Here is a 10098-nt window from a genome sequence, read left to right as displayed (position 1 = left end):
CATCCTGCCACTTTACTGCATTTAAGTGGGATATTGGCTGGAGACAGTCTCTCTTCTCCTCGCACTCTCTCTCTCTCTTCTCCCTCCATTCCCCCTCCCCCTCCTCCTCCTCTTCCTCTTCCCCCTCCTTCACTCCTTGTTCTCCGTAGAGGTCTGGATCACATTTAAAACCACATGTTCCTGTGTGTGAGCAACTGAGCCTGGAAGTCTGCAAAGCAGGAAACGTGACAGTGGAGTGGGACTGGAGCGCACATCGACGGGACAGAAATGCACGCCTCCCAGATGGCCTTGCACGCACTGGCGGCTGGAGAATATTGGATGTGAGCCCGTGGCGGATTTTGCAAACACACATATTGGTCTGTGGAGACACTGGGCCAAATTTGGCCGGTCCGAGACGAATGACAACACCAAGGGGTCGTCCTGATCAGAAAGAATCATACAAAACAGAAGGGAAAGACGTTCATCCTCAGCCAAGTTCTGTCCTAGACCAGCACTGATTGATGCCTTTTTCTCCTCCTCTTTTTTTTTTTTTTTTTTTTTTTTTTTTTTTTTAAAGAGGAGATCCCATTTGGCTCCGGAAAGCTTGTTTCACGGGTCTCTCTTGGTGTGCCTGTGTGGTCCTGTTTGAGAAACCTGCCGCGTGATTTGTGAGTGTGCGTGAGTGTATACGCAGACTGGCCTCCCCTCACTGCTTAATTGGTGGACGGTACCCTGGAGAGTAAGTAGCAGGATGAAGACACAGAAATGTGCAGGATTTCACATGTTGCTACTCCTGTATGTCAGACTGATGCTAGCAGTGGACGCCTACAGACCCCAAAGAGTGAGTATAGCATATTTAGAACACCAAGAGCAGCAAAAACTACAGAACACCTTTTATTCGCAGTAGAATTTGAATGATACTGAGGTTAAATTCAACATAGTTTTCATTTATAATTGTTACAATGTCCATATTTAGTTGCCAGATAACCAGTTTGTCATCATTTATACTCTCAAATGTCCCGAAAGGGTTTTTTTTTTTTTGCTGCGACGTAGTAGAAGAACCATTTTTGGTTCCTTAAAGAACTATTCAGTGAACAGTTGTTAAAAGATCAATTTTTTCTTAGCTCTTAGAACATTTATAAAATTAAAATTGCTGAATAAAAAGATTCCAGTGATGTTAAAGGTTCTAAATGGAACCATACATGCTAATAAAGAACCTTTATTTTTAAGAGTATACTCACCTTAATTTCATCCCATACCTGTATGACTTTCATTATTCTGATTCTAAAGAATGTTTTATTCTTTCAATGAAAGTCAAAGGGGTCTAAACCAAAATTGGACCCCACTGACTTTTTTTTCTTTTTTCCTTTTTGGGTAAACTGCCTCTTTAAAATGTCAATTTGCGCTGACTCACTGAACAGGGACCTGTTGCAAGCTCAGCAGGGCCGGATGGGGCCTCCTGCTGTGACCTTCGGGTGACTTAAATAGCAAATTTGATCATTTTCCTGTGTTACCTTGGGAAATGAGGCTTGAATCAGTCTGAAGTCAATGAAAATGTTTGAAATCGGAATTATTTCGTGGTAAGATTGATGTGTCCCCTGTGAGCACGCTGGGAACCTTATGACTACTAGTAAGAATTTCCAAAGACAAGCTGTTAAGGCCATTCATCTGTTTTTCAGTGCATGTATGTGATATCAATGATAGGTTACATAAGAAGGGTGATGAGTTCCAAGCAATGGTGCAATAGCATAATATCCTATTCGTTTTTACAGATACACTCCATAAAGAGGCAGTGTTAGTGTGTGTGTGTGTGTGTGTGGCATGAAGCCTGGTATCCAAGTGCAGCCTGAGGCGTCGTAGGGTCTTTTATATGTTCAAACTCTCACTGTTCTCACCCGTTTAGTTTCTTCTTCCTTGTTAGGGGCCTCTACCTCATTAAGCTTGTCCAGGGAAAATGCACAATTGTAAGTAACTCATATTCTTTCTTTTAAACCCCTCCTCATTCTCTCCTCATTTCGCTCTTTCTGTTTGTTGTTGCATTGTATGCGTGGATAAGTGAAAGCAGACGTCTCCACCCTAACATACTGAAGGGATCATAGAAGATAATGTCACTACACGACAGCTGGATGCGAGACTTCTCTGATGATGACTTTCATATCGCGTGCCAACCCTCTCCATCCCAGCCTCGGCTGTTTTACTTTCCGCCCGCTTTGTGGCTTTCCCGTCTCATAAAAGCATGATTGAGATTTGGAAGTCCTTTGGCCTCTATTGCTGTTTTTTTTTATTCAGCCTTTTTTTGTGGGACACACCCGGTGTGTAGTAAACAATCAAAACCAAGCCATTGCTGGTTTTTGCCTGCTTAACTCAATATTCTCAATAACTCATGTGGTATTGATTGAGAGGTGGTAGACTTCGGGGTTTGTAAATGCACTCCAGCAAACCTTACATGGGCATAATCTGCTCCATTAACTCTGTCCACTTGCTTTTCTACTTTGTAATGAAGGGTATTGGTGACTGATGTATTTATCAGGCTGGCCAAAACAGTACCCATGTCCAATTAATATAAGTACTGCAACATTTTTTTTTTCTTTAAATTATTGAGTTTCAAGATAATGTATAATATAAATGCTCAACAAATCATTTGTTTTTATGATTTGTGTACATTTGTTATTCGGTTTTATCGAGGCCTAAAGCTCCGTGGTAGTCTATCTTTTGCGATTGGCTACTAGTAACTGTACATTATCACCCTTATCACTTGACAACTGAATGAAATATTGATTTGATTTGAAAATTATGAAGTTATGTTATAATTGTATTTGAATATAATGTTCTGCTTCTGTTAAGAAAACAAATAGTCCACCACAGTGTACAAAACAATTGTCATAGCAACAAGACGAGCAATGTAACTCTAATAGCGAAACACTTAAGTTTATCTGCTTCAAAAACGTTTTTAGTGCTAGCGAGAATTGTCAGGGAAATATTTTTTTTGTTTTTATCCTATTGTTTACTATATTTATTTGCTTGGTCAGGGTCGCTGTGGGTTTTGGTTCTTTTGCTGTTGTTGGCTGTAAGGAAATCATTTGGTCCATGGAAGTGATATGGAACTGTAATGCGGTCAAGACCTGTCTGGAACTACTTTAGCCATGTGTTTCCCTGAAAATAATTACACACCTTAGAATGTCCATCAAGCAATCAGATTCAAGCATTCAACAGCCCCGTAGTATAGAAGGAAATATCAGATCGAACCCCACATTTGACCAGTAAGAAACATCCAGACCTGTGGTGTAATTAATATTGCCATTGTATTGACGGATTGCCATTTATTTACTTGACTTTCTAGGTATCAATATCAACATTGGTCATTGAAAGAGTGACCACTGGTGACTTTGTAAAGGTTATTCCGCAGCTGTCACTAGGCACTTAGTAGTTATTCAATCCATGTTTTGCTAAACAGCCATGATCTTCTGTTCATATTGGTGGCAGCCGTCCCAAACTCCAATCCCTGGGATCTGTGTCTTCACTGAGCTTCTAAACAGGTGGTCCATACTGAGCTAATAGAGTGTATGTTCCAGTTGTTTAGAGTGGGCCTCTGCCAGAGGGTGTTCCATGTGTTTGGCTACACAAGTTGGTTTGAAAGCAGAAAATCTGAACTTTATGGCCTGACAGCAAACCTAGACTGAACACACAGTTCTAGATAAGTTCTAAATAACTTAAAATTCAGTAAGCCTTGCAAAGTCTAATTGTGTATGATTGTCCATTTAGAAGAGCTTTAGAACTGTTTCAGATGTTCATTCAGCCATCTATGCTGATGGTTGCATAGTTATGTAAAATTCTTTTATAGATCTTTTCAGCAAGTTTTGAGGGAACACTCTGTGGATTATATTGCAGTTGTAAAACTAAGGCACTGTTTAAGGTCTGATGCAACCCTATAAATCATGGTTATGGAACAGCTGCATCCTTTCCCTAGTGTAATACAGATTCTTTACACAGCCAAAAATGCTGAGAAATCCATTGATTATCACTACTGCCCTCTAGTGGACAGAATTCTAATTTAAATATCACAGAATGGTGTTGGTGGTTATATCCTTCTGGTTGGCCTTTTATCGTGGCAAGACTTCACATACCTCACAGACAGCAGGGAGTTTATATGATGCAAGGGGAAAGAAACTGTTCCTAATTTGTGTAGAATTAGAGCATTCATTTTTATAATCCTTTGATTTATCTAACTTCTGCTGTGCTCTTCCATACTCTGATTTTTGCTCAGCATGCCTCAAACATATTCTTCGGAGAATTGTTCGCCTCTGTACTAAAACCTGCAGCCCCAATGTCATCATTCAAGATTGTTTCTTTCATAGGACATAAACCAGGAGAAGTGGGAACAAGAACTGAGGGAAGCTGGGAGTCTGGATGAGCTTCTGATGTTGACCGAATACCCAGACTGGAAGCTGTGGAGATGCAGACTCAAGCTAAAGCACTTTGACGACACCTCTCCACCCGAGAACCGCAGGTCAACTCGCTATGCGGCCGCATCTTTCAGCCCAGAGATGCTAAAAGGTTGAGACCTTCATGCAAGCACAATTGAGAATATGTGGTGTTTAAGATTTGTGATTAGCAATGTGGTGGCAAATGTACAAGAAGTATAAATGTATACTTTTGTATTTGTATTGTTTTTTTTTATCTTTCAGATATTGATGATGAATGGCAGAAAACACAGTGTATGCCCAGAGAGACGTGTATAGATGTGGCTAAAGAGTTGGGCACCAATACAGCAGTGTTTTTCAAGCCCCCGTGCGTCTCTGTCTTCAGGTGTGGCGGCTGCTGCAACAAAGAGGGAGTTACCTGCCGTAATACAAGCATGACTTATGTCAATAAAACTGTGAGCACTACTCATTGCATTGCGTGGGTATTACATAAAAATTAATGTCCAATATAATCTGTTTGTACTTGCTTATTTATATGGAAATGATGTGCAGTTCATTCAACATTTTAAGAATTTGATATAGAACATTCTCAATATGCAATCTTAGGACCAATTCACACAGAAAATTTTTGCATTGAAAAAAACCCCCAACAACATAAGGTTTAGAGACACCTTTTTTTTTTAAGTAGAAACTTTAGTTGGAGCCACATTTTTGGAAAGCACAGGACGCTGCAAAAGATGTGAGCGCAAAGCTCAAACACATCTATCTCTCGCATGTTTACATAGAAAAACAATGGAAAGGCAGCACAGTGATATGCAAAAACATGTTCTGTTTGAATAGCCCCTTACACAGTCTTAAAGGGACAGTTTATCCCAAAAATAAAATAAAAAATCTGTCAACTTTTACTTACCCTCATTTTAGCCACTTTTATGGTGCTTTTGTGGAAAATTTAATGGAAAAGAGCGGCAGGTATCATTCGTCAAAATTTCTCCTTTTGTGTTTCACAGAAGTATGTTATGCAGGTTTAGAATGACTTGAGGTTGAGAAACCAATGACAGAATTAAAATTTTTGTTTGAACTATCCCTTTAACGTGTGTGTTTATGTGCACATACTGTTCCATTTGACTGTTCGTAAAAGCCGTCCTCTTCCTCACAGATATTGAGTGTGAGTCTGGCGCCTTATAAATCTGGACCAGAGCCTGTGCTGGTGAAAATAGCCAATCACACTGAGTGTAAGTGCCAGGAACACGCGCTGATCCGCAGACATGTTCGTGAGAAGCACAGGAAGAACGGGTTAGTACCAGACTCATATGTAACAATATGAAACTAGGTAAATTGCATGAGATTATAGTGAATGTTTCTCCAGTTAACAGTTTTAGAGCTTGATTATCAATGAGGCAATCAACATTCCCCTACTCTTACATTAAGTGCAATATATTTTAATTTAAATTGGCTGGGTACTTCTTGTAGTGTATCATCAAACTCTTTGAAATGTTAGACCCAACCCTTGTTTATCCAGTGCCACACTGTTATTCACTGTTGATACAACAGTGTTGCTCTAAGAGAAATTACAGATTGTGCCTTGCTGAGTGTCAGCCATATGTAGGAGTGCTTTCTGGCTTCATAATATGTGTCTGTTTGCAGTTGCTCTCCTACACGTAAGCCAGAAGACAAGAGGCTATGCAACAAAGGTTTAATATGGGACTGGATGGCGGAGCGATGTGTGACGTACCCCTCCAGCAAACAAGGTCAGTGAGTAATTGTTTTCAGCTCCCGTATTGCCAATTCCTGTTCTGGCCTAAAGCACGAATGACTGTGTTACTTTTTATTTACTTTCTATATTGCTGGGACTTTCATTTAATATAGACCCAATAAGGCACACACAACAACATGATTTATATATTTGTGCTAATTTTTTTACACCTGCGATAGCACATTTATTTATTTTTTTTGCTTTTTTTTATTTTTTTTTACCAGAACCGCCATCTTCTGTCAGTGAGGAGGACTGTGAGATTGATGTAGAGCGATGTGAATGTATTCCAAAAGTATGGACAGACAGATTACACCATACGTGACACAATTCAACAAATCTTCTAAAGGTAGAATGATTTTCAAAACTATACATTTAATTTATCTCACACTATTAAATATAAAACTAATTTGTAATGTTTGAATGAAAATTACATTGCTTGATTTACAGTTTCTTTGAGTATTTTTGTGTCAATCGACATGTTAAAAAAAAAAAAAATGTATTTCCGTTGCTGTTTAATACTTGATTCTGATTGGTCAGTCGCGCGATTCTGCTGTCTGGTATTTCAGTGTGCTCTTTCAGTCTCATATTGCACTCACTGAAATCTGTGTTGCTTGTGCGTCTCTCGTATTACATTGCATACTCGCTCTCTTTTGATTCAAACAAACGCAACTGCCGTTATCTTGCGTCTCATTTATCAATTGCAATACAAATCATCTCAAAGCACTTCAGCATTCATATTGTAATATTGTTGCAGTCTTCTTCTCCATCCTAAGTGTATATGACTTTCTTCTCTCAGCCGAAAACAGTCGGAGTTGTTTTAAAAAATATCCTGGCTCTTCCAAGCTTTATAATAGGAGTGAATAGTAACTGAGATTTTGAAGCCCAAAAATGTGCATTCATCCATCATAAAAGTAATCCAAACGACTCGAGTGGGTTAATAAAGGCCTTCTGAAGCGAAGCTTCATAAACTTTATAAACTAGAATCACTGGCTTCCGTATGCGAGTCGAGTTCTGGCGGAAGAGTGAATTCTGACCTAACGCATGATGTATTGACGAACACGGAAGCATAGAGGATATAGCAAAACAAAACACCGGTCACGAATTAGAAGTCTAAATCGAAAAAATTTGAAGAGAAATGTCGGAGGAGCTTGGGTTTATTGCCCTGCCCTATTTGTTTGAACCGTCTAGAGGCGTCTAAGCTTACACTACTCCAACATCCAAGTCATATGTCGGGTCAGAGTTCACTTTTCTGCCGGAACTCGATTCGCGTACGCCGTACGGCCGTTACCGGAAGCTAGTGATTACAGTTTATATTTATTTTACTTACAAAAACACATCACTTCACTTCAGAAGGACTTTATTAACCCCCAGGTGCCGTATAGATTACTTTTATGATGGATGGATGCGCTTTTTTTTGGGCTTAAAAAAACAAGGTACCATTCACTCTCATTATAAAGCGGGGAAGAGCCAAGATATTTTTTAATATAACTCCGATTGGGTTCAGCTGAAAGAAGAAAGTCATAGTATACACCTAGGATGGTTTGAGGGTGAGTAAATTATGGGATAATTTTCATTTTTGGCCTAATATATTATGCATAACATTATAAAGTAATGTTAGCAGAAATTAAAGTTTCATGTCCACGTATTTATTTATTTGGTAGCTGTGCCACTCCACGTTGGGATCTGATGGCCCTGTCAAGTTTTATTTTGAATCACTTTAAATGATCCCTTAACAAAGCTTTTCAGTCTTATACGCATATAGTCTGCTATTCAGATTCATGTCAAATATTAAACTACCCAGCTAACAAGAATATGCTCCTAAAATGTTTTAAAGAACGTTCGAAATCTTGGTTATTTTAAATGTTCTTGGCTATGCTAACATTTAGGTAATTTTCTATTTTGTTCTGTTTTTGTATTTTCATTATCATTTCGCAATCATTAGTTAGCCTTTACTTTTGAATGTTTTTTGGATGTCCTGAAACAAGTAGTAATATTTAAAATCAATAAGACAAATGTTCAATCCAAACATTACAGACAAAAAAAGTTAAATAATCTTTTTGTGCTAACGTCTTGAAAACATTATTAAGGACCCGATTACTTTGAATGAACATTTAAAGGGGTCATCTGATGCAAAATTCACTTTTATATGGAGTTTGCAAATAAATGTGTCTTTGCAGTGTGTGGACACTACCACCATACAATGAAAAAATCCATTCACTCGCTTTTTTTAATCCTCAAAGGGTCTAAAAACTCTCAATAATCCAGCGGTTTGGATTTTCTGACTAATATGATGTCATATTGCTCATGCTCTGCCCATGACCGCAGACGGACTGTCCCGTATTAGCATATTTCAGCCCTCAGCCATTTGTATACTCTTTGCCAAGGCAGCACTTCACTTGTCTTGTATCTACGCCCCCTGTTGGAAGAGAGGAGTGGGGTGAGCAATTGTTCATTATCATTTAAAGAGACATGCACCGCAACGGGTTGCTGTAAACAGTGCTGTTTTTCAGGAGGTAAAAAGGGTGTGGTTTTACACAACCATTGAGGAATTTTGACCAAAGAATGTTACAAACTTTACATGAACTTTACATCCGATGACCCCTTTAACATTCACTTAATTTTTTTTGTTTATAGCATTGAGAGAACCTTGCCAGAATGTCAGCCAAATGTCCTGAGAACATTCCCTGTTAGCTGGGGGAGGCAGGTTTGAGATATTTCTCACCATCTAATCAATGACACTCAGTTTTATATATTCTTTCACAGCTGCAAGAGAGAAAACAACGATGAACACGACGCCTTGACGATCTGCAAGTGCCAAATGCAGAGACTGCAAAATACCATTTAATTTATTTATCTCTCTATTTATATCAAATAAAAATACTTTTATTAACATTTATTCAAACATCTCATCGGTATCATGGCAGCGATAGCTTTCTAAATATAACAACAACACTGCTTTTCCTGTCTGAACAGAATGAAAAATGTTATCTGAGTTATATGTCTCTTTTGCACTGAAGTCAACATTTCACCCTAAAGAATATCTGTGGAATTTGTTAGATATAATTTATATCTAAAATAGTTATATTTAAGTATAACTTATATTTTTCAAAATGTTTCCAGATGGGCTAATATGGTCATGTTTCCATTCCACAAGAGGACTTTATGCTGGATGGTATATACATACAGAAGTACTTCAATGACTAAGCCTCTTTGGTTAAGTTTTGTTCACCATTGAGCATGCTGGCAACAATAAGAAAAATGTACCGAAGATAAAATAATGTTCAAATAAAAAATTGCAAATTTAATAAATAGGCCTATGATTGTGATGTTTTCAAGGACCATTATAATGCTGTATATGAAAGCATAAAAGAGGATCCTTGGCATGTTTCAAGGACGTTTCATTTATGTAAAAGGCCAAAAGCCCATAAAATCATACCATTGCAAATTGTGCACCTATAATTCTTTTTCCAACACTTTGTTTTGTAGTTTTTGGTCTAACCTAAAATCAATATTAATCCAACAGTGAATATGGTTCTTTTCAGTCATGTGTGTTTACTGAACTGTATACTGTCTTTCTTACTGTACAAGTGTGCTTCTATAGAAATATAGACTACTTCCAGTATACTGTTTTTTTTTAATGTCAGATTAATTTTCCTGTAGTTTTTTGTTCCAGATCTCCTTTTGTTCTTGTCTACACTTATACACACAAAATTAATTTTCCTTGGTGATCTTTCTTTAAATGTCAGTATGTCCAACTATAAGAGACCAATTTTCAATACAAATACATCTATAGTGTTCATGCTGGTTTTGCCTGACGTATTCTTCATCTGGTAAGATTTCCATGGAAACTCTTCCGTTTACTTACAGTAATACCATCATAACCCTGATATTAATAATTGGTCTTAGCAGCTTGGGGGCAAACGTGAATAAATCATTATTTGCACA

General features: G+C 38.0%; 1 protein-coding gene across 2 annotated transcripts; it reads left to right on the top strand.

Annotated features, from left to right (window-relative positions):
* Window positions 1-17: 17 nt before the first annotated feature.
* Window positions 18-9462, top strand: vegfd (vascular endothelial growth factor D). 2 transcript variants are annotated; one of them, XM_077203648.1, is made up of 7 exons: window positions 18-820; window positions 4335-4533; window positions 4665-4855; window positions 5557-5693; window positions 6045-6148; window positions 6378-6499; window positions 8917-9462. In XM_077203648.1, the coding sequence occupies exons 1-6, from the start codon at window positions 731-733 to the stop codon at window positions 6473-6475; spliced, it is 819 nt and encodes a 272-aa protein (XP_077059763.1). In that variant the 5' UTR covers window positions 18-730; the 3' UTR covers window positions 6476-6499; window positions 8917-9462. The 2 variants fall into 2 exon arrangements, with proteins under 2 accessions (XP_077059763.1, XP_077059764.1); XM_077203649.1 differs by lacking the exon at window positions 6378-6499 and having other exon boundaries at window positions 422-820.
* Window positions 9463-10098: the final 636 nt, after the last annotated feature.

Source organism: Siphateles boraxobius, unplaced genomic scaffold (genome assembly GCF_051911475.1).
Source record: "Siphateles boraxobius isolate OS27281-9 unplaced genomic scaffold, OSU_SipBor_1 5, whole genome shotgun sequence".
Lineage (NCBI taxonomy): Eukaryota > Metazoa > Chordata > Actinopteri > Cypriniformes > Leuciscidae > Siphateles > Siphateles boraxobius.
The sequence above is the reverse complement of the archived record's forward strand: the minus strand, read 5'-3'. Positions and strand labels throughout refer to the sequence as shown.